The sequence below is a fragment of the Prionailurus bengalensis genome, chromosome D2 (genome assembly GCF_016509475.1).
Source record: "Prionailurus bengalensis isolate Pbe53 chromosome D2, Fcat_Pben_1.1_paternal_pri, whole genome shotgun sequence".
Lineage (NCBI taxonomy): Eukaryota > Metazoa > Chordata > Mammalia > Carnivora > Felidae > Prionailurus > Prionailurus bengalensis.
The window spans coordinates 54,847,889-54,873,657 of record NC_057351.1 but is presented as its reverse complement, the minus strand read 5'-3'; the positions used below and the strand labels follow the sequence as shown (position 1 = coordinate 54,873,657).

Below are 25,769 nucleotides of genomic sequence, written 5' to 3'. Positions count from 1 at the left end.
AATGCAAACTGGTGCAGCTGCTCTGGAAAACAGTGTGGAGGTTCCTCAAAAAATTAAAAATAGACCTACCCTATGACCCAGAAATAGCACTGCTAGGAATTTACCCAAGGGATACAGGAGTACTGATGCATAGGGGCACTTGTACCCCAATGTTTATAGCAGCACTTTCAACAATGGCCAAATTATGGAAAGAGCCTCAATGTCCATCAACTGACGAATGGATAAAGAAGATGTGGTTTGGGAGTTGCGGCAAGATGGCGGCTTAGGAGGACGCTGGGCTCACCGCACGTCCTGCTGATCACTTAGATTCCATCTACACCTGCCTAAATAACCCAGAAAACCGCCAGAGGATTAGCAGAACAGAGTCGCCGGAGCCAAACGCAGACGAGAGGCCCACGGAAGAGGGTAGGAAGGGCGGCGAGGCGGTGCGCGCTCCACGGACTGGCGGGAGGGAGCCGGGGCGGAGGGGCGGCTCGCCGGCCAAGCAGAGCCCCCGAGTCGGGCTTGCAAAAGCGGAGGGGCCGGGCGGACTGTGTTCCGACAGCAAGCGCGACTTAGCGTCTGGGAGGTCAGAAATTAACAGCTCTGCTCGGAAAGCGGGAAGGCTGGAGGACAAAGGGAGGGAGAGCTGCTGAGCCCCCTGACAACAGAGCTCAGTTTGGTGGGGAACAAAGGCGCTCGCCAGCGCCATTTCCCCCGCCCATCCCCCAGCCGAAATCCCAAAGGGAACCGGTTCCTGCCAGGGAACTTGCTCGCTCCGCGCAAACACCCAACTCTGCGCTTCTGCGGAGCCAAACCTCCGGCAGCGGATCTGACTCCCTCCCGCTGCCACAGGGCCCCTCCTGAAGTGGATCACCTAAGGAGAAGCGATCTAAGCCTGCCCCTCCTGCCCCCGAGCACCTTGCCTACCCACCCCAGCTAATACGCCAGATCCCCAGCATCACAAGCCTGGCAGGGTGCAAGTAGCCCAGACGAGCCACACCACCCCACAGTGAATCCCGCCCCTAGGAGAGGGGAAGAGAAGGCACACACCAGTCTGACTGTGGCCCCAGCAGTGGGCTGGGGGCAGACATCAGGTCTGACTGCGGCCCCGCCCACCAACTCCAGGTATACACCACAGCACAGGGGAAGTGCCCTGCAGGTCCTCACCACGCCAGGGACTATCCAAAATGACCAAGCGGAAGAACTCCCCTCAGAAGAATCTCCAGGAAATAACAACAGCTAATGAGCTGATCAAAAAGGATTTAAATAATATAACAGAAAGTGAATTTAGAATAATAGTCATAAAATTAATCGCTGGGCTTGAAAACAGTATACAGGACAGCAGAGAATCTCTTGCTACAGAGATCAAGGGACTAAGGAACAGTCACGAGGAGCTGAAAAACGCTTTAAACGAAATGCATAACAAAATGGAAACCACCACAGCTCGGCTTGAAGAGGCAGAGGAGAGAATAGGTGAACTAGAAGATAAAGTTATGGAAAAAGAGGAAGCTGAGAAAAAGAGAGATAAAAAAATCCAGGAGTATGAGGGGAAAATTAGAGAATTAAGTGATACACTAAAAAGAAATAATATACGCATAATTGGTATCCCAGAGGAGGAAGAGAGAGGGAAAGGTGCTGAAGGGGTACTTGAAGAAATCATAGCTGAGAACTTCCCTGAACTGGGGAAGGAAAAAGGCATTGAAATCCAAGAGGCACAGAGAACTCCCTTCAGACGTAACTTGAATCGATCTTCTGCACGACATATCATAGTGAAACTGGCAAAATACAAGGATAAAGAGAAAATTCTGAAAGCAGCAAGGGGTAAACGTGCCCTCACATATAAAGGGAGACCTATAAGACTCGTGACTGATCTCTCTTTTGAAACTTGGCAGGCCAGAAAGAATTGGCAAGAGATTTTCAGGGTGCTAGACAGAAAAAATATGCAGCCAAGAATCCTTTATCCAGCAAGTCTGTCATTTAGAATAGAAGGAGAGATAAAGGTCTTCCCAAACAAACAAAAACTGAAGGAATTTGTCACCACTAAACCAGCCCTACAAGAGATCCTAAGGGGGACCCTGTGAGACAAAGTCCCAGAGACATCACTATAAGCATAAAACATACAGACATCACAATGACTCTAAACCCGTATCTTTCTATAATAACACTGAATGTAAATGGATTAAATGCGCCAACCAAAAGACATAGGGTATCAGAATGGATAAAAAAACAAGACCCATCTATTTGCTGTCTACAAGAGACTCATTTTAGACCTGAGGACACCTTTAGATTGAGAGTGAGGGGATGGAGAACTATTTATCATGCGACTGGAAGCCAAAAGAAAGCTGGAGTAGCCATACTTATATCAGACAAACTAGACTTTAAATTAAAGGCTGTAACAAGAGATGAAGAAGGACATTATATAATAGTTACAGGGTCTATCCATCAGGAAGAGCTAACAATTATAAATGTCTATGCACCGAATACCGGAGCCCCCAAATATATAAAACAATTACTCATAAACATAAGCAACCTTATTGATAAGAATGTGGTAATTGCAGGGGACTTTAATACACCACTTACAGAAATGGATAGATCATCTAGACACACGGTCAATAAAGAAACAAGGGCCCTGAATGAGACATTGGATGAGATGGACTTGACAGATATATTTAGAACTCTGCATCCCAAAGCAACAGAATATACTTTCTTCTCGAGTGCACATGGAACATTCTCCAAGATAGATCATATACTGGGTCACAAAACAGCCCTTCATAAGTTTACAAGAATTGAAATTATACCATGCTTACTTTCAGACCACAATGCCATGAAGCTTGAAATCAACCACAGGAAAAAGTCTGGAAAACCTCCAAAAGCATGGAGGTTAAAGAACACCCTACTAACGAATGAGTGGGTCAACCAGGCAATTAGAGAAGAAATTAAAAAATATATGGAAACAAACGAAAATGAAAATACAACAATCCAAACGCTTTGGGACGCAGCAAAGGCAGTCCTGAGAGGAAAATACATTGCAATCCAGGCCTATCTCAAGAAACAAGAAAAATCCCAAATACAAAATCTAACAGCACACCTAAAGGAACTAGAAGCAGAACAGCAAAGGCAGCCTAAGCCCAGCAGAAGAAGAGAAATAATAAAGATCAGAGCAGAAATAAACAATATAGAAACTAAAAAAACTGTAGAGCAGATCAACGAAACCAAGAGTTGGTTTTTTGAAAAAATAAACAAAATTGACAAACCTCTAGCCAGGCTTCTCAAAAAGAAAAGGGAGATGACCCAAATAGATAAAATCATGAATGAAAATGGAATGATTACAACCAATCCCTCAGAGATACAAACAATTATCAGGGAATACTATGAAAACTTATATGCCAACAAATTGGACAACCTGGAAGAAATGGACGAATTCCTGAACACCCACACGCTTCCAAAACTCAATCAGGAGGAAATAGAAAGCTTGAACAGACCCATAACCAGCGAAGAAATTGAATCGGTTATCAAAAATCTCCCAACAAATAAGAGTCCAGGACCAGATGGCTTCCCAGGGGAGTTCTACCAGACGTTTAAAGCAGACATAATACCTATCCTTCTCAAGCTATTCCAAGAAATAGAAAGGGAAGGAAAACTTCCAGACTCATTCTATGAAGCCAGTATTACTTTGATTCCTAAACCAGACAGAGACCCAGTAAAAAAAGAGAACTACAGGCCAATATCCCTGATGAATATGGATGCAAAAATTCTCAATAAGATACTAGCAAATCGAATTCAACGGCATATAAAAAGAATTATTCACCATGATCAAGTGGGATTCATTCCTGGGATGCAGGGCTGGTTCAACATTCGCAAATCAATCAACGTGATACATCACATTAACAAAAAAAGAGAGAAGAACCATATGATCCTGTCAATCGATGCAGAAAAGGCCTTCGACAAAATCCAGCACCCTTTCTTAATAAAAACCCTTGAGAAAGTCGGGATAGAAGGAACATACTTAAAGATCATAAAAGCCATTTATGAAAAGCCCACAGCTAACATCATCCTCAACGGGGAAAAACTGAAAGCTTTTTCCCTGAGATCAGGAACACGACAAGGATGCCCACTCTCACCGCTGCTGTTTAACATAGTGCTGGAAGTTCTAGCATCAGCAATCAGACAACAAAAGGAAATCAAAGGCATCAAAATTGGCAAAGATGAAGTCAAGCTTTCGCTTTTTGCAGATGACATGATATTATACATGGAAAATCCGATAGACTCCACCAAAAGTCTGCTAGAACTGATACAGGAATTCAGCAAAGTTGCAGGATACAAAATCAATGTACAGAAATCAGTTGCATTCTTATACACTAACAATGAAGCAACAGAAAGACAAATAAAGAAACTGATCCCATTCACAATTGCACCAAGAAGCATAAAATACCTAGGAATAAATCTAACCAAAGATGTAAAGGATCTGTATGCTGAAAACTATAGAAAGCTTCTGAAGGAAATTGAAGAAGATTTAAAGAAATGGAAAGACATTCCCTGCTCATGGATTGGAAAAATAAATATTGTCAAAATGTCAATACTACCCAAAGCTATCTACACATTCAATGCAATCCCAATCAAAATTGCACCAGCATTCTTCTCGAAACTAGAACAAGCAATCCTAAAATTCATATGGAACCACAAAAGGCCCCGAATAGCCAAAGGAATTTTGAAGAAGAAGACCAAAGCAGGAGGCATCACAATCCCAGACTTTAGCCTCTACTACAAAGCTGTCATCATCAAGACAGCATGGTATTGGCACCAAAACAGACACATAGACCAATGGAATAGAATAGAAACCCCAGAACTAGACCCACAAACGTATGGCCAACTCATCTTTGACAAAGCAGGAAAGAACATCCAATGGAAAAAAGACAGCCTCTTTAACAAATGGTGCTGGGAGAACTGGACAGCAACATGCAGAAGGTTGAAACTAGACCACTTTCTCACACCATTCACAAAAATAAACTCAAAATGGATAAAGGACCTAAATGTGAGACAGGAAACCATCAAAACCTTAGAGGAGAAAGCAGGAAAAGACCTCTCTGACCTCAGCCGTAGCAATCTCTTACTCGACACATCCCCAAAGGCAAGGGAATTAAAAGCAAAAGTGAATTACTGGGACCTTATGAAGATAAAAAGCTTCTGCACAGCAAAGGAAACAACCAACAAAACTAAAAGGCAACCAACGGAATGGGAAAAGATATTCGCAAATGACATATCGGACAAAGGGCTAGTATCCAAAATCTATAAAGAGCTCACCAAACTCCACACCTGAAAAACAAATAACCCAGTGAAGAAATGGGCAGAAAACATGAATAGACACTTCTCTAAAGAAGACATCCGGATGGCCAACAGGCACATGAAAAGATGTTCAGCGTCGCTCCTTATCAGGGAAATACAAATCAAAACCACACTCAGGTATCACCTCACGCCAGTCAGAGTGGCCAAAATGAACAAATCAGGAGACTATAGATGCTGGAGAGGATGTGGAGAAACGGGAACCCTCTTGCACTGTTGGTGGGAATGCAAATTGGTGCAGCCGCTCTGGAAAGCAGTGTGGAGGTTCCTCAGAAAATTAAAAATAGACCTACCCTATGACCCAGCAATAGCACTGCTAGGAATTTATCCAAGGGATACAGGAGCACTGATGCATAGGGCCACTTGTACCCCAATGTTCCTAGCAGCACTCTCAACAATAGCCAAAATATGGAAAGAGCCTAAATGTCCATCAACTGATGAATGGATAAAGAAATTGTGGTTTATATACACAATGGAATATTACGTGGCAATGAGAAAAAATGAAATATGGCCTTTTGTAGCAACGTGGATGGAACTGGAGAGTGTGATGCTAAGTGAAATAAGCCATACAGAGAAAGACAGATACCATATGGTCTCACTCTTATGTGGATCCTGAGAAACTTAACAGGAACCCATGGGGGAGGGGAAGGAAAAAAAAAAAAAAAAGAGGTTAGAATGGGAGAGAGCCAAAGCGTAAGAGACTGTTAAAAACTGAGAACAAACTGAGGGTTGATGGGGGGTGGGAGGGAGGAGAGGGTGGGTGATGGGTATTGAGGAGGGCACCTTTTGGGATGAGCACTGGGTGTTGTATGGAAACCAATTTGTCAATAAATTTCAGAAAAAAAAATAAAAATAAAAAAATAAAATAAAATAAAAAATAAATAAAAAAAATAAAAAAAAAAAAAAAAAGAAGATGTGGTTTATTTATACAATGGAATACTACTCGGCAATGAGAAAGAATGAAATCTGGCCCTTTGTAGCAACGTGGATGGAACTGGAGAGTGTTATGCTAAGTGAAATAAGTCAGGCAGAGAAAGACAGATACCATATGTTTTCACTCCTATGTGGATCCTGAGAAACTTAACAGAAAACCAGGGGGGAGGGGAGGGGGAGAAAAAAAGTTACAGAGAGGGAAGGAGGCAAACCATAAGAGACTCTTAAATACTGAGAGCAAACTGAGGGTCGATGGGGGGTGGGGGAGAGGGGAAAGCGGGTGATGGGCATTGAGGAGGGCACCTCGTTGGGAGGAGCACTGGGTGTTGTATGGAAACCAATTTGACAGTAAATTACATATTAAAAAATAATAATTAAAAAATAAATAAATAAAATAAATAAAATAAGTTTATTACCTGCAGTAAGCAGATCTTAAGGACTGCGACTTGGGTGTCAGAGGAATACCATTTTCGTCTAAAGCCCATGATAGACAGTAGCTAAGTTTTCCTGATGTCAAAAGACAAAGTTCTTCAGTTGCATTTCCCTCAAGAATAAAAGGCACATCTGTATATAAAAAGCATTAAAAACATGCAATTTAAATAAAGCACAGAGTTTAACACATTGTAGATGTTTTCCCCTGACTTTTACCTGTGGAACCCAAGGCTGTTCTGTAGTGACCCCAGGCTCTAATTTTAGAGCTCTCCCTCATTTCCCATCTAAGGTACCTCAAGGCAGACGACTTCAAACAGACTACAAAAGAGAGAGGAAAACCTAGGGATGAACGTCTCTACTGTCTTCTCTTTACAACCAGAACTTTTCTTAACCATTCCTTCTGGAAGTGGCTTCCAGAAGGAAAGGACACTGGCAGCAGGTCAAGCACCAAACTAGCTACTACTCCGTCCTTTTTCCCTACATTCCCGAGTCTTCTCCCTCTACCCATTTTCTTTCTCAGTCTCCAGGGGGCTTAACAATACATCCCTTCTCTCCTTTTCTCTCTTTCTCTCCCTCCTTCTCTCTCCCTTCCCTATTCAGTTCAAAGACAAATCAACACGTCCTGGAGCTTCTTTAGGCTTCACTGAAGGAGAGGTAGAAGCAGAGCAGTCTCTCCACTCAGGATCAGACTCCTGTTCCACAGAGCACCGTGCTCCTGTTTCAGATAATTTAGGAAAAGCACAGGTGCTGATTCCAAATTTTAGATTTCCCAAAGATCTGATGATTCAAGACAAAGTGTAAAAAATCTTGGTTTAACATCTGAAAGGAGAGTTTAACACACTTCAAACCTGATACCGTAAACATAGCATTCTTTACTCACATAAATGATCCAGGGTCGCGTGGGATACAGAGTTCAAAAAGAGAATAGAGGTGGGGGAGGGGACGTTTTAAATAAACTTACTGCTTCCTACTTCTCCATATGCAGGTGTGACCAGCTCATCAGAGCTAAACTCTACATACTCCAAAACAGTTTTGCTTTTCACCTCTGTGCTGTTAGGTAAAGGTAAATACAGTTTTGCCAGTAAGCTTGTCCTTTGACTTACTTCATAAACCTAAATATAAAAGAAACAGTTGATAGCTCACTGGAAGTACCAAATAAATAAATAAATAAATAAATAAATAAATAAATAAAAAGCTAAAATAAGAATCTTCACTAACACATTTTTATTCTTTTTTAAAAATACTAGAATATAAAATAGGTATAGCATTTCATCCACATGATTATAAGAAAAGGAAATAATCACATGTCCTTAAAAATACAATGCCTTTTAGTGGTTTCAAAGAAAATGAATTGAATAAAAGGATTACAAATACAGTTCTGAGCATATGGGTACATATAACACAATACCTGAATAACTTGCTTTTGGATAGCACTTTTAAAGTTCTTTATCTCATTTAAACCTGATAAAAATTATAGGAAATAGGCATTATTCTTCCAATTTTATAAATGAAGAAACTGAGTCTCTATATGAAACTACATTAGTTTTTATTATAAATGATAGAAACCCAGGTTGAATTGCTCAACAAAAGGGGAGATCCATTGGTTCATGGAGTCCAAGGACAAGTTAAATAAGCTATAGGAGGTACGGGAGGGAGAAAGAGTCCCAGAAGAAGGAGTAGGGAGGTGCTGAGTAGACAGTTCCATACTAAACCCGGGACTTCTGATTCTGCGTGCTGTTCTATACTACAATCCCATCACTGCCATAACTACAAACCTAATGGGTTTTTTTAGAAAAATCTTATTTTGACTTATACTGTGTTGTCAGTGTTTGGGGAAACAGTGATAGGTGCTCAAAGAAGAAGGAAATCAAGGAGGGAGAAAATGCTTCCTGAAAGATAAGAACGTGTCAATCAAAAGGATGGGTGGTTAACCAGAAAAGTAGAGAAAAAGGAGAGTCAAAGAGGCAAATGTTTTTTCCGGTCATCTTAGCACTGTCCTTGTAAGAGTGAATATAAGTCAGCACACTAGTTCCTTGACAAAGGCATCCCTAATGTAGAAAAGTTTATAGGGGTGTAGTTAATGGACTTATAGGATTCAGGTCTATGAGAGAAATTTCTTACTGCAACTCAGTAAATTGGCTATCTGAAGAGAGGTGATGCACTGATAACTATATTCAAATGTAAAATTGGCATTTTGATTTTACACATCAGTCTTGTGTTTTGTTTAGGGGATATAGACGTATTCTCACGGGACTATCAAATTCAGTTTCTGAGACTGCAGGGCTGGAGACCAGATCCTGGGTAGTAACTGTAAAGGTAGAGAGTTCCACCTCTGTGAAGTCTCCTGGTAGAGCCTTGTCCCCTGATGGCAGCTCTCTGGACCACTGCGTGGCTGGGATGGAGTGTCAAGAATGAAAATGGGCCTTGTGAGTAGAAGAACTAGAATGTTCAGAAGCTCAGAGGTAGGAAATGGCAAGGATGTATGGGGAAAAAACCAAGCAGTTCAGTTTGACTAAGGTGAGAAAGGAATAAAGAGGAACGGCAAGGAGTTCCTCAATTCAAAATGTAGGTTAGCATCTGTTAGGCTATCTAAATAAATAGATTTATTTTGCAATTTTTGCAGTAGCTCATGGTACACTTTATTCCTAGCTAGATTCCCTTCCTTCCCTGCCTCTGAGTTTGTTAAGATCATGTTCTAAGTGGCAGTACGATGATGAAGGACTCAAAATACACATTTGTCTACTTGGGTGGGGGCAAGTTTTAAACTTCAAGTGGTTAGATTATTGTATCACAGTTTATTTTAAGTACAACAGGAAAGTATAGTCAGTATATACCTTAGCATATTTTTAAAATAGGAATTTCAACAGAGGTGCATTTTAAGATGATAGAAACTTGTAAAGTTTAGATAAACAAAATGAAGGTAGCCTCTGAGCAGAGATAGAAAAAATTATTTTATGTATTGTAAACATATCTCTGATTTAGATTTATAATTATAATTCTTTCCTCACTCCTCAAACCTCAGCCCATGCTCATATACACAAATCTTTATTCCCTCCTAACTCTCCTTTCAAGTCTAGTTGCAAGTTTAACCCCCATTATAGCCAAGACTTCCTATCTAGACTCCTTTACTGTCTTTAATTTTTCTCCATTGTCCTATTTTCTTCTTCCTTTAGTGCAGGGGTTCTGATGATGGGGCCTTTGGACAGCAATTAGGAGTCTGTTATATGTATGTTCTTTCATCAGCTTCTTAAAGGGATCCAAAACATAAACAAACAGACAAATAAATAACATACATACATACATACATACATACATACATACATACTTACAAATTCAGCAAAAGACTGAAATCACCAAGTCAGGGTTGGGACTATTTGGAGAAATCAAACAGCACTTACAAAAGCTATGTTACTCATTTTAGTTTAAATAATTGCCTTACACCTTGCTAGCAAGTGAATAGTAATGCTTCACATCCAGCGTTGGTAGGAATTTCAGCAGGAGAGAATGGAAATATTTAGAACAACCACAAATCAAATAATATATACTTGTAGTATAAAAGACTATTGCTGAATTACAAATACATTATTTATAAATGACTTGCCTACCCATACAGATCGATCATCTCTAAACAGAAATTACTTGTCACATATAACAGTAGCTACCAAGAAATATAAAAGTATGTATGACATAAAATAAGATACAGAAGTAAATGACAATGGCATACCTCCAAGCAAATTGTTTCTGGCCAACATATTATCTGAATATTGAAAATTTGCTGAAACATGACTTTAAAATCAAACTGTAGGGGAGATACGGACGTGCAAGAAACCTGTTTATCATTGGATAATATTTTAATAAAATATTTAAGCTTCTGAATTTTGGCTCTCCTCTTTTGTTCATGCCTAAAAATTAAATAAATATTTAAAGGATCCTTGAAAAGCAAGACAGGTACAAAATATTGTTCTTTTCAAAATGTACCTAAGCATGTTAAAGTATGACCTTTTTTGAAACCATTTAATGCTATCTTTGAGCCAAATAATGCTTGCCTATGTGTGGATAATAGCCTCTCCTACTCAAATATTTTTTTTTAAGATATTTACTTAAAAATAAAGAAGTAAAGTCAAGGTACTATATATCACTCTGCTATTTATTTTACTAAACTGTAACTTAGTCTCCTAAGAGGAGAAAACTGAGGGACTTAGGAATGGGGGGGGGGGAGGAGCTTGAATTAAAAACTCAAAAATATTTTCTAACTTCTAGAAGAAAGACACACTTTTAAAAGAAATACACCATGTTTTCAATAACCTCAGTGAGGCGGCTCTAAGTCAACAGAGTTGCTGTGTCCTCTTAAAGGTCTTTATAAACCCCTTTAGGCTTTAGGCTGCACATTCTTTTTTCTCTAGGGCGTTCTTTCTCTAACCCCAAAGACCAGAGAGGCAAGCCAGATTCCCTGGGGCTTCTATGAAACACTTGCTGGGAAGTCAAACTGATCCCTTAAGTGATATGAAACTCCTAAAGGGAGTCTTCCGGCCACTCATTCATTTGTTCATTCAACCAACATTTATTGAATTATCTTCTCAGCTGCAAGGCAACTGACCTAATGATGTTTAGGGCTTCTCTTTTTCAGAAGGGAGAAGACTGGTTGGAAGATAAGCTCTGGGATGAAACATAACATGCCCTTCTGTTCTCCACCGTAATCATCCTAGGGGCCCAGCATCTCCCAGCCTCCATATCTGCCCATGTTCTCTGTAACCTTTTCAGAGGTTCAGGAGACAAAAGATTACTTATTTTTCTTATCTCCCTGTTGGCCTCTTCTAAGCATCTTACCAATTACTTTTTACTTTTTACAAATTACTTTTTAATGTTGCCCTCTGAAAGTAGTTTTAACAATGAGCTCATGAACTGATTATGAAAATCTATTAATTCAGGATTATATTTATCTTTGGGAAATCTTGCCTTTTTTGTCACCTATAAACTCTTTATAATTCTTCTTTAATCCTTGTATTCCTTTCATCTCTATCCCTGACACCGGTATATTCTTCTTTCTAGAGAATCAATCCTTATTCAACTGGACATTTTAAGGGAATAATGACAGCAGTGCCCCATAATAGCATTGGCTTTGAAAAGACAGAACATGTCCCATTTCCTTTTGCCTTGATTTCCACTAAGTTTTAGCCTAGGTTTTCCAGCACATATATCTTCTTCCTTCTCTTCCCACTCTTTACTTCTAGCTTCTATTTTGTGGCTCTTGTTCTCTCATCCTCATTTAGATGGTCCTTTTGTATGCCTGTCTTACATAATAATTATCTCAGGCCCTCTTTGGAAGTAGGTGCAGAACAAATAAAGCATTGCTTCACTGCTGCACTTTGCTAGTCAGAAAGAGGGTAGTGGTAATTGTGTCTTTGTGTCTGCTACTCTTTATGTTCATTTCAAATGTAATCATCCATCCATTCATTTCATAAGTATAAATATTTATCGGGCATTTACTACCCTCCAACGCTGTATTAAATGATGCACATTCATACAATACTCAAAGATGAATGGGTACAAAGTGTCCCATGGGGCAGAGATGTTGAAAAGTTGGACCCAGTTCAATGTCCCAAGATGCTATATCCATCTCCTTTAAAGGAGATGAGGTCCATGGGCTCAGAGATGGGAGAAATGGGAATCTGTATGAGATCTGTTTTTGCATGAATGTCCTAGGAATAGGGAGAAAACACAGCTCAAGGAAAAAAACCACAACCGGAAAGGAAAGAAGTTTGTATAAAGCAGAAAATTTTCCTCCAGATACAGAATACTTATGGAAGCAAGAGGTGGGCAACCACATACTCTTATTTTCTACAGTGGCTATCTATACCTGAACAAAAATTAGTACCATAGCAAAACAAAAAACAATCACCAAACCAAACTGGTTTATGTCCTACCTGAGTCATGAATTAGGTGACCCTGGGCAACTTACCCTTCATAAGCATAAATTCCCCCAAATCTACGATGGGGATAATACCACAGAGATATGGTTGCAGTTAAATGTGCAAATGTATTTAAAACCTTAGTAAAGTGCCTGGCATCTGGTATTCACTCTAATACTATTAGTCTAATACTATTATTAAAACAATACAACAGACAATATATAATGAAGAAATAATCCTTTAAAATGCTTACAGTGAACACTTGGATAAGTTTGTTAATTCTGTAGTGAAAGAAAGTTGTGGCATCAAGGTAATTGGTCTTATTCTTTCAATATCTGTTTCTTCAAGTTCTGAAGCTAAGTATGAGAGGCTCTAGAAACCAAAACATAAATATATAATTTACAATATAAGTTCACTGCTTAAGACAAGAATTCTTGAAATTACACTTTTCTTAGGTTTGTCATTTTGTTGGGTAACTGTTACAAATACCAAGATTTCCTATTCTACCAAACAATTAAATGTTATAACCAGCAAAGAGGAGTTGAATGTTATTTTGAAATATAAATACCTCCCATTTATCCCCATTCTTAAATGCTCTTCCTTCAGTTTTCTTCTGAGTCTCAGACATTTCTAACAGTTCTTCTTGGTTTTGCTCATCACATTTATTCATTTTTACCCTAATTGATAATAAACATAATTATTTGAAGCAGAAATAATGGGACTATGTGAAATCTGTTAGAGGTGTTCTTAACACATATACACACACACGACCAATCTCTTACAACAAATAATTGTACACCCCAAGAACATTAGTAGTGAGAGTAAAAGTGAGTGGTGAGCAGGCGGTATTGGTCTAGAACTGCTGTTCTGAACAAACTTATGGCACCTCTGTCTCTCCTTTTCCGTCCAGGGGCTCATAATGCATGGGCATATCAGACTGGTTTAAAGGAATGGAGGCAAGTCAGCAAGTTTACGTGAATTCAGAACTCTACGAAAAAGTTTCATGCTGGGTTAGGTTCAGAAACTGTCAGAAGCTGGGGCGCCTGGGTGGCTCAGTCGGTTAAGCTTCTGACTTAGGCTCAGGTCAGGTCATGATCTCATGGTTTAGGTCATGATCTCGTGGTTCGTGGTTCGTGAGTTTGAGCTCTGAGTCGGGCTCTGTGCTGACAGTTTCGAGCCTGCTTCAGATTCTGTGTCTCCCTCTCTGCCCCTCCCCCTGTCACACTGTCTCTCTCTCTCTCTTAAAAATAAACAAACATTATAAAAAAATTAAAAAAAAAAGAAAAACCACAAGAAGCACTTTCATTAAAAACCACTGTAGCAGGAAAAAAAAAATCAACAAAGTAAATGTCTTTCTTAATAGGCTGAAGTTACACTAATTTCTTAGTTTTGAAAAAGACATGGGTTGTGGGGAGGGAACTAGTTATTTCAATGTATTCACACACAGCTTAAGTGATTAGCAAATACAGATTTGAACTGTAACCATCTCCTCCACTAACCATGTTTTTATGACTTATACATTTCCCCTAGGAGTATGATTGCTGGGTCTATGTGAGGCTTTGTAAGAAAAGTGCCAAACTGTTTTCTTTCTTTCTTTCTTTCTTTCTTTCTTTCTTTCTTTCTTTCTTTCTTTCTTTCTTTTTTCTTTTTTTTTTTTTTTTGCCAAACTGTTTTCAAATGGCTGCACTAATTACATTCTCATCAGCAATTAATGAATGAGACTTCCTGCTGCTCAATATTTTCATCAATATTTGTTACTGCCATTTTAATTTTGTCTTGTTTTGGATTTTAGCCATTCTAAATGGTGTATAGTCATCCCACTGTGGTTTTAATTTACATTTCTTTACTGACATGCCATGCCATGCTGAGCATCTTTTCATGTGTCCATTTACCATCCATTTGCCTTCTTTAGTGAAGTGTCTGTTCAAATCTTTCACCCATTTTAATTTTTTTAATAACGTTTATTTATTTTTGAAAGAGAGAGAGACAGAGACAGAGACAGAGTGTGAGTAGCGGGGAGGGGCAGAGAGAGAGGGAGACACAGAATCTGAAGCAGGCTCCAGGCTCTGAGCTGTCAGCACAGAGCCCAACGCGGGGCTTGAACCCACAAACCGTGAGATCATGACCTGAGCCGAAGTCTGACTTAATCAACTGAGCCACCCAGGCACCCCAATCTTTTGCCCATTTAAGAAATCAAGTTGTCTCTATCGGACAAAGGGCTAGTATCCAAAATCTATAAAGAGCTCACCAAACTCCACACCCGAAAAACAAATAACCCAGTGAAGAAATGGGCAGAAAACATGAATAGACACTTCTCTAAAGAAGACATCCGGATGGCCAACAGACACATGAAAAGATGTTCAGCGTCGCTCCTTATCAGGGAAATACAAATCAAAACCACACTCAGGTATCACCTCACGCCAGTCAGAGTGGCCAAAATGAACAAATCAGGAGACTATAGATGCTGGAGAGGATGTGGAGAAACGGGAACCCTCTTGCACTGTTGGTGGGAATGCAAATTGGTGCAGCCGCTCTGGAAAGCAGTGTGGAGGTTCCTCAGAAAATTAAAAATAGACCTACCCTATGACCCAGCAATAGCACTGCTAGGAATTTATCCAAGGGATACAGGAGCACTGATGCATAGGGCCACTTGTACCCCAATGTTTATAGCAGCACTCTCAACAATAGCCAAATTATGGAAAGAGCCTAAATGTCCATCAACTGATGAATGGATAAAGAAATTGTGGTTTATATACACAATGGAATATTACATGGCAATGAGAAAAAATGAAATATGGCCTTTTGTAGCAACGTGGATGGAACTGGAGAGTGTGATGCTAAGTGAAATAAGCCATACAGAGAAAGACAGATACCATATGGTCTCACTCTTATGTGGATCCTGAGAAACTTAACAGGAACCCATGGGGGAGGGGAAGGAAAAAAAAAAAAAGAGGTTAGAATGGGAGAGAGCCAAAGCATAAGAGACTGTTAAAAACTGAGAACAAACTGAGGGTTGATGGGGGGTGGGAGGGAGGAGAGGGTGGGTGATGGGTATTGAGGAGGGCACCTTTTGGGATGAGCACTGGGTGTTGTATGGAAACCAATTTGCCAATAAATTTCAGAAAAAAAAAATAAAAAATAAAAATAAAAAATAAAAATAAAAAAAAAAGAATGCAAAAAAAAAAAAAAAAAGAAATCAAGTTGTCTCATTAAGTTTTAAGGATTGTTCAAGTATTCAAAATACAAGTCCTTTGTTGACGACATCAAGTAGATGTCTAGCTTCTGGATTTTCTCCCAGTTACTGTAAATGTCCAGTTATTCATGGGCGGTTCCTCAGGAGACTTATAAGAACAAACAGAGTAGCCACTCACCTTTGAAACTGTAACTTTACTGGGGTGCTTGTAAACCCTTGCTGTTGTCGGAGGGATTTTATTTGTTTCCAAGTCCGTGATATACTGTGTAATAGGGAGAAGTCTTTTCCTCTTTCTAAATCATAAAGCTGTTTTGTATTACTACAACAATAATGGTAGATCAAAAATACGTTGGTCATTAATAGAAATCATTAAAAATGGCCTGGAAGAATGTACTGACGAATTGTTCTGTATACCCCCACCTTATGATTTTTTTTGCATTTTACCCACGTCTTGATATAGCTATAGAAATTCCACTTAAGAGATTAATTCCTTTACGACTGGAAGATTTTTCACAATTCAAAAGTGCCCTGCTAAAATCCAGACTTTTCCAGATGTTCTGCAGTGTATTTATTATACTTTTTTTCCAGATCAACAATTGAAACTATTGCTTCAAATTTAGAGATACTTTGCTGGATGGGGTAGTGATCATATGATTTGGATATTGGTAATCTACAGTTTTTGAAGATGCCTCTTCTGTTTCATGACTTTGCAAACACACTATTAGTATGACAAATTACACTGACTTTCTAATGTTAAGTCACCCACCCTTGCATTCCTGGAATGGCCCCAACAACTTCACTGTATTAATTGACAGAATTCTGTTTAGCATGTTTGTAACTATGTTCATGCGTTAAATTGGGTTGCAAGAGTTTTTGTATTAAGTTTTGTTTTTGTTTTTAATTTTTTTTAACGTTTATTATTGAGAGACAGAGAGACAGAGCATGAACATGGGAGGGGCAGAGAGAGGAGGAGACACAGAATCCAAAGCAGGCTGCAGGCTCTGAGCTGTTAGCACAGAGCCAAACGCAGGGCTCGAACTCACAAACCGCGAGATCATGACCTGAGGTGAAGTTGGATGTTTAACCAACTGAGTCACCCAGGTGCTCCTCTAATCAATTTTGCTTTATATATTTTGAAGCCATATTATTATACGCATATATGTGTATATGTGTGTATGCATATATATAAATACATCTTAATTAAACTGCATTATTTTGATGTACCCTTCTTTATACCTAGTAAAACTTTTTGCCTTAAACATCTATTTTACCTTATATTAATATAGCTATGCTGGCTTTATTTTGTTAGTGTTTGTATGGTATTTTTTCCCATTATTTCTATTCCCTAACTTTTCATATCTTTATGATCTAGATAAGTCTCTTATAAATAACATACAATTAGATTTTAGTTTTGGTTTTCCTCCTTTTAAAAAAATTTATTGAAATTTAGTTGACACGCAATGTTACATTAGTTTCAAGTGTACAACATAATGATTCAACAATTCTACAAGTTATACTATACTCACCACAAATTTGTCTAACATATGTCACCTTACAACACTAGTACAATACACTAGTACTGTATTTTCCATGCTGTACCTTTCATCCCTGTGACTTATTCATTCCATAACTGGAAGCTTGTACCTCCCACTCCCCTTCACCCATCTTGTCCATCCCCTACCTCCTTCCTCTCTGGCAACCACCAGTTTGTTGTCTGTACTTATGGGTCTGTTTCTGCTTTTTGTTCATTTATTTGTTTTGTTTTCAGATTCCACATATAAATGAAATCATGGTATTTGTCTTTCTCTGTCTTACTTACTTCACTTAGCATAATACCCATTAGGTCCATGTTGTCACAAATGGTAAGATCTCATTCTTTTTTATGGCTCGGTAATATTCTGTGGTATATGTGTGTATGTGTCTATGCACGTGCGCGCGCGCGTGTGTGTGTGTGTGTACACCATATCTTTATTCATCTATTGATGGACACTTAGGTTGTTCCATATGGATTTTGTTTTCTAAATTCTAATCCAGTCTACCAACCTAGACAAAAATGGAGCACTTAGCTCATTTAGATATATTTAGGTTTCACTCCATTTTCTTTTATGTTTTCTACTTGTCTCATATGTTTCTATGTTCCTTTTTCTCTCTTTTCTTGTCTTCTTTTGGATTGTTTGAATATTTCTTTATTGTCTCATTTTCCTCTCCTATTGACTTGAAAGCTGTATTTTCCTTTAGATGTTGTAAGTTAAAATCTGAGCCCTTGATTTATCAAAGTCTAATATTAAGCTTTACCCTTACTCTCCTTCTGAACAATGCAAATATCTTTAATTACTCTTATCCTCCTCCATTCTTTACTCCATTCTACAAGTGATACATTTGAACTCTATGTTTTTATACCCATGAGACACCATTACATCACTTGTTCACTGAGAATTGCCTGCATATTTACCACCTTTATTGCTCCTCAATACTTCCTGATTCATTTTTTACTGTAAGCTCATGTTCCTTAGAATTCCAAATCTGTGAAAATCTCTGAGCTAAGGTTAAATTTGTGCTCTTCCAGAAAGAATATTTATTGGCTTTGCCAATTGTCTGCTGTCACTACTAATCTGGGACTATTTTAAATTCAGTTCTAAATCTGATATTTTAGATCACATAAGTACTATGAAGTCAGATTATAAATCTGTATGAATGCTGGATTGTGGTTATGAATTTTCCAAGGAGCATTTTCCCCCTTCTGCCTAGTGACAAAGTCCAAGACAAATTTTTTTGTCATCCTCTTTATATTCCCCCTTCATGAGGTTTAACACCCATTATAGAATGATCTCTTACTAGACTTTCCAATTAAGTTGACCTTCGCTTTCTTTATCTTCTACTTTTGGTACTCCCTGAAGCCATCTGAATGATAGCTCAAGGTTACTAATATTTAACAAATATCCTCAGCATAAAAGCTGGCTTTACCCCTCTCTAATTTTTATGATTAGAGGAATGATTTTTCCTTTCAGTTTGTTTTTGGCTTTTGCAGATTCCTTACTTTTTGCCATTTTGGGAATATGTTTATAAAGATAACATTCATATTTTATCAGACATTTTTAGTTGTTTTCATTAAAAGGGCCATTCATGAAATCTAATCTACCAGAAATAGAAGCCCATTGCCATTTATTCATTCAGCAAATATTCACTGAATGCTTACTACATGCCAGGCACTGTGCTAGTTAAGAGGGATACATGGGGCGTCTGGGTGGCGCAGTCGGTTAAGCGTCCGACTTCAGCCAGGTCACGATCTCGCGGTCCGTGAGTTCCAGCCCCGCGTCGGGCTCTGGGCTGATGGCTCGGAGCCTGGAGCCTGTTTCCAATTCTGTGTCTCCCTCTCTCTCTGCCCCTCCCCCGTTCATGCTCTGTCTCTCTCTGTCCCAAAAATAAATAAGCGTTGAAAAAAAAAAAATAAAAAAAAAAAAAGAGGGATACAAAGATAAACAGATATACTCTCTGGGTTCAAGAAGCTTACAGACACGTAAACTAACCAATGCAATAAAATGTTATAGGTGTTATAACAGAAGTCCACACAGCTAGAGTGTGGGCATAAATAAGAGCTAAAAGGCAATAGCAGGGGAAAACTTAAGAGTATGTGACACTCAATTCAAATCAACAAACACATAATAAATACCTATTATGTGGTAGGGAATATTTTGGGTGCTGATAACTAATATCCCAACAGGGAAAAATGCAGAACAAGTAATTACAAATATAATGAATATTATGAAAGGGGGAATATGTAAATACCATGTGAATATACAAAATAAAGAGAGAAAGAATTTAATCTAATCTAATGGGCAAGTAAGAGCCTCCCTGAGAAACTTGAAATTGAATAAAATGCATATGTTGCCTAAGTGTCAGGTAGAAAACAATGAAAGAACCTTCTAGAAACAAGAGGCATTAAAACAAGGATACTTAGATATTAGACAACATAGTCCATTTAGGGCACTCAACTATGAAATTCCAAAGCAGAAATCCCCTAACATGAAGCTTGAGAGGGAAGCAGGAGTCCGGTTACATAGGGCCTTACAGATCATACTAAAGCTATTGAATTTTATTGTGAAGGTAATAGGAAACCACTAATTGTGGCTTATTTATTTAGAAAAATCACTTTGGTTTCAATACGGAGCATGGCTTAAAGAGAGGTATTCTAGGAGACTGAGTAGTCAGGCTATGAGATAAGCACCTGAAATAAGGCAGAATCAGTGGGAATGTTTACTGTTTGGAGGTGAGGGATGAGAGGAGAGGCAAGAAGGGGGTTCATGAATGACTTACAGCTTTCTATCCTGGGGACCAGCTCATTGTGGGTATCAGGCACAAAAAAGGTTAGATAGTCATAAAAGGTTAAATATATCTTTTCTAATGGAAACACTGTTTTTCAAATGTCCACAAACTACTCTTTGCAGCATTTCAACACCACTCTAAGAATTTTCCTGAATGTAAATCTATTACATTGCTTTTTTCTGCTTTGATAAAGCAATGATATCTTCAATGACCCTCCGACACACACACACACACACACACACACACACACACGCACACGCGCACACGTGCATAGTGGTAGGCCCTTATCTACCATCATCAGATCCCATCTAAAGCCTACTTTTCTCTTTTCTTCATTAAAGCTTACTTGCTCTGTGCCAATGTCTGTTCTTTGCCTTTAATTTTAGTTAATCTTATAAATAACACCAGTTTATGGTTTTGTAAATACTGGTGGCTTCTATTCATTCATTCAAGTAATGTTTATCAAGAACTCATTATGTGCCAGGACTTGTGCAAGGTATATATCAAGTTTCTCAGGTAACATTGTTTGTGTTTAACTAGATTATTCTAGGAAACCAATTATTTAAATTGACTGTTGCTTCTAGAGTTTGTAGAACCATGTCAGGTCAATGGGCAGGGAGTGAGGGAAATTCTTTAACTATCAAGTCACTCTCTTATATAGACATTTATTTTATCTTTGTGCATAAGTGAACTTTCTATACAATAAGTACCTCCCAGTGAGATTTCTTGCTTTTGGAGTGTCCTTGAGACGTACTTTATTTATTTATTTATTTATTTATTTATTTATTTATTTTTTTCAACGTTTATTTATTTTTGGGACACAGAGAGACAGAGCATGAATGGGGGAGGGGCAGAGAGAGAGGGAGACACAGAATCGGAAACAGGCTCCAGGCTCTGAGCCATCAGCCCAGAGCCCGACGCGGGGCTCGAACTCGCCGACCGCGAGATCGTGACCTGGCTGAAGCCGGACGCTTAACCGACTGCGCCACCCAGGTGCCCCGAGACGTACTTTATTTAGTTATTTCATACTTTCCTAACTTATCTTCCCAACTACTCTATAAGCTTATGGCTCCCAACTTGTACACCATGTTTTTTTTTTTTTACAGGGATCCTTAAATCTATATGCTCTTTGAGTAACGTTTTTAGCTGAATTAATTATCTTGTACATACGTATACATGGATTAATTCTCAAATATATACAAACACTTGAGGCTAATATGTTCCAAAAAATACTAGTGAACTCATGGTGGTTTTTAATTAGCATGTGTTTTTTTAAATCAATGGATGTGTAAATTACAACTACTTTCATGTGACACTTCTATGAAATATTTTTGCACAAATTTTTTTTTTTCAAAACTGGGTCTTAAGGAAAGGTTGGAACCATTTCTGTAGTTGTCTAAAGAGTGAGGACCTTGTATTTTTCTTATTTTATATCTTCCATAGCAAGTGCAATACTCTAAGGAGTTTCTTAATAAATGCTTGAGAAATACACGAATAGTCAAAAACCTACCTTAACTGCCAATAATAATCTTGTAAAGATTTTTTGGTTAGCTGACTTATTTCCAAATTTTCACTTGCTAATTTGGTAGCGTCTCTCAGTGCTATCAGCTACAACAAAGAATAGAGCTTTTTAGTACATTTCATCCACTGTCACCAATACTCCAATTTCTCTGAAGGTCCAGGTGTGTGCAGCAGAAGCACAACTGTATAACCTTTTGTGTATTACTGTCTTATCTTCCAAAATATATTTCATATAAGTACCTTGGGGCAGAACTGAAAATAACCTCAATACATTATACCTATGGGCACCTGGGTGGCTCAGTAGGTTGAGCATCTGACTCGATTTCAGCTCAGGTCATGATCTCACAGTTCATGGGACTGAGCCCTGCATCAGGCTCTGTGCTGACAGCACACAGCCTGCTCGGGATTCTCTCTCTCCCTCTCCCCGTTTTCCTCCCTCCCTCTCTCTCCCTCTCTCAAAATGAATTTAAAAAAGAAAGAAACATTATACCTAGAACCTTCTAATCAGTTCATTAATTAATGTAAAAAAAATGCCAACCAATTAAGATGGCATATTGAGCACAGGAATCTACCTTATCTTCCACAGTTACATTGGGGTTCTTCCATGGTTACAGAAAAGATATGTTTATCTGTCTTTGTCCACATCTACTGCCAACATCACATCCATATCTATATATGTATATTTATGACTGCATTTATATCTATATCTCTCTATAAAAAATAAATGTATAACATAGGAAAACAAGAAAAAAATAAAATGAAAAGAAAAAGATATACTGAGGAAAGTATAAAGCAGAAATATCCATAGAGAATATCTTTAGAGAAATAAAACTGGAGGAAACTGTATCCTTAAACATGCATAGGAGAAATGTGTCACAGGGACAGTTTGTAGGAACTCTAAGACTAGAATCAATTAATATAAACGTTTACTGGAAGAAATCAGAGAAGATCTCAACAAATAGGAAGACATATGATAGTCTTGGATAAGGAAACACAATTTTTATAAAGATAAAATTTCTGGGGCGCCTGGGTGGCGCAGTCGGTTAAGCGTCTGACTTCAGCCAGGTCACGATCTCGCGGTCCCTGAGTTCGAGCCCCGCGTCAGGCTCTGGGCTCATGGCTCAGAGCCTGGAGCCTGTTTCTGATTCTGTGTCTCCCTCTCTCTCTGCCCCTCCCCCGTTCATGCTCTGTCTCTCTCTGTCCCAAAAATAAAAAAAATTAAAAAAAAAAAACGTTGAATAAAGATAAAATTTCTTTTGAAACTAATATAATAATATAATGCAATCACAGTAAATACGGTAATAGAATTTTAAAAATAGAAGTTGACAGGCTAATTCTAACACATGGAAGATCAAATCTTTAAGAGCATACAAAAACATCCTAGAAAAAATGAGGAATCACTTGTCCTACTGCATTATAATTTAACAATTAAATATAGTAATTAAGACAGGGCAGGACTAGGGGCACCTGGGTGGCTCAGTTTGTTGAGGATCTGACTCTTGATTTCGGTTCTGTGATAGCTTGCTCTGCATGACTTGTTTTCTCTTTCAATATTAAATGGTCAACTCTATAAATAGAATAAAAACCATTCTCACCTTCTCATAAAGCAGCTGAGGTAAATTCTGTTGCTGCCTGTCCTGAAAACACTCATAAAGTTGAAGCAGCCTAGCACATAACACTTGTTCTTGATTGAAGAGAGGATGATGGCTGAACTGCAAACCCACAATGTTAAGATCTAATTGATACATTTCCCTTTGACCTTCCATTTTGTTCCTCATAGAGCTTTCCAGATCAGGTTTCACTGCCTTTTAAGAAAAATATGTACATAATGTTAACTTTATTCTTTGTATGTCTTTTGAAATTATAAGTGATTTTTCCTTATAAAAGTAACACATTAACTGTAAGAAAATGAAGGGCTACAGGAAAGCAATAAATAATTTGCTTTTTTTTCCTTGAAATTGATTATGGCTCTTGATTTCATAAAATATATTTATATTGCATCATTTTAATCATCTTTCTATAAATTAGTGTCACATACCTTATTGTTGTGTGCTGGTAGAAGTTACACTTTCAAGTTATAAGCCCCACAATGATTTCCTATAGAAACATTATGACAAATGGTCTGTTTAGGTCTGTTGGGTTAATAGTTTAGGTCTGTTGGGTCAATAGTTCGACTACCTGATGATCTCTAATAGTCATCCATGGGCCAGAGTTAAGTGGTAAACCCTTATTAAAAGATTGTTCTTATGTGAATATATTGGTAATGCCCTGGAAAATCCCCTGGAGGGGCCTGGACCCTCAAAATAAATGCTACCTAACAAGGAGACCATCTTTTGTTATACATGAGATTGTCTCCACGTGTAAACCAAACTGCCCCTAAATTAGCTGAAGTCTGTAAACCTTAACCAATATACCAAATGATTCAATTATGTTTTAGTACACTATTCTGAATTTAAGTACATGTGTTTGAATATGCACGTGACTAGTTTTTAGTGATGTAATTTGAGAGAGTTAAGAGGTTACTCAGCATAGATAGCCTAGTTCATGAATGCCTAGCCACTCTCAATAAGATCCATGACTGCATCCACCTAAAAAGGAGAGCTCGAGCCCTCTTTCTGGATCAGTCTGGTGTAATAGGATGTGCTTCCCAGTCTGTGCCATTGCTATTACAATCGCTGTTACACTGAAAAATTGCTGTTGTACCTTTGACTTGGTGTGGCAGACCCAGTGCTTCTCAAGGACTGTAGGTTACCAGTATGATGCCTACATTTCTCCCTATCTACTCTCTCCTGAGCCAGGAATATTCCCCTATTTCCTCACTGGCCTGAGGGGAGGCAAGAGAAGAGCCATAAAGTTTGTTTTGTTTTGTTTTGTTTTATCCTTATCTTGTAAGTCTCTATGTTCTATGTAAGGACCAACTCAGAGAAGAAAACCTGTTCTTGATTCCACTTATAAGATTTAGTTAATTGGCAATAAAATGGTCATCTACCAGGCAAAAACACCAATGAAATAAACGGCTTTGGTATTAAGCAACCAAATTATAAATAAACTTTTGAAAATTAGAGTTCCTAAGCTAGAGATGCCTGTTTTATTGAGCAGATTCATCACTGGTCAGTTAAGTCAGAGGATTAAGAGAACTTCTAGAAGTAGGTAAGTGTGTTAGACCAAAAGCACAAAGATCTAGGCAACAATAAATCAAAGGCTGGATAAATGCAAAAAAAATCCAAGCTGGCGACAAGTATAAAATCTATGCAAACGCATAAGAGGAATGTTGGAAGAGGGATTAAAGGGCATAGTCAAATGGTCAGGCAAAACTACTCAGCAAACAGGCAAATAAGGCCTGGGGTAGAGGAATCTGGCAGAGGCAAGAACAAAGACAGGACTTTGGTATTTGGGCAGCTATTACCTATGCTTCGGTCGCCCTCATATTTCTTTTATTCTGGTGAGAAACCCCAAATGAGTCTTGCCTCCAAGGCTAGCTGGGCTGAGTAACAAATGTGGAGAAGATAAAAGGGGAAAGCAGGCAGAAGCATTTGGCTGACACAAATTCCAGAACATTATCTGTTAAGGATGCTACAGAATGAATTTGAATACTCAGTTTAGATGCTTGGTGAAGTGACATTTCCATTTACTTCCAAGTCTAAGAGTCCATGAGATACTGAAGTTGTGCTTGGATAAAGTGAGAACACAGGCATTTGAGGAAAAAGATACTTGTTCAGCCCAGTGGTTTCCAATTTGGGATTATGGTGGTTACAAAGGTTAATCTGGATGGTGGTTAATATTTCTCCAAAAATTATACATTTTGCATTTATTTCTTTTCATACAATTGTTCGTTCATTCATTCAGCAAACTATAAGTTGTTTCAAGGATCTCTCTCCCTAAGAAGACTCATCTCAGATAATTATGTCAAAATATCTGTGCTTTATCCTCAGCAATATTTAGATAAAACATATTGTCGCTATAAGGTGTAAATGCTATGCCACATAAGAGCAAAGAACAAGATGAGATAAAATCTAGGGGTTTTCCCTCTTCCCTCTTTTTCATTCTTTCATTTTCATTTTTATTTATTTATTTATTTATTTTAATTAAAAAAATTTTTTTTAATGTTTATTTATTTTTGAGACAGAGACAGACAG

The 25,769-nt window shown here is 38.4% G+C and overlaps 1 protein-coding gene across 3 annotated transcripts in view; it reads right to left on the bottom strand.

Moving 5' to 3' along the window:
• CC2D2B (coiled-coil and C2 domain containing 2B) overlaps nt 1-25,769 on the bottom strand; it is a 102,729-nt gene that overhangs the window by 55,642 nt on the left and 21,318 nt on the right. For all 3 annotated transcript variants that reach the window (XM_043597095.1, XM_043597096.1, XM_043597097.1), the window contains 8 exons: nt 23,229-23,438; nt 21,623-21,720; nt 15,968-16,108; nt 13,165-13,273; nt 12,850-12,968; nt 10,412-10,589; nt 7,649-7,799; nt 6,672-6,819 (listed from right to left, as the gene is read on the bottom strand). In XM_043597095.1, the coding sequence (XP_043453030.1) occupies nt 6,672-6,819; nt 7,649-7,799; nt 10,412-10,589; nt 12,850-12,968; nt 13,165-13,273; nt 15,968-16,108; nt 21,623-21,720; nt 23,229-23,438 (1,154 nt within the window). The remainder of the gene's footprint in view (nt 1-6,671; nt 6,820-7,648; nt 7,800-10,411; nt 10,590-12,849; nt 12,969-13,164; nt 13,274-15,967; nt 16,109-21,622; nt 21,721-23,228; nt 23,439-25,769) is intronic.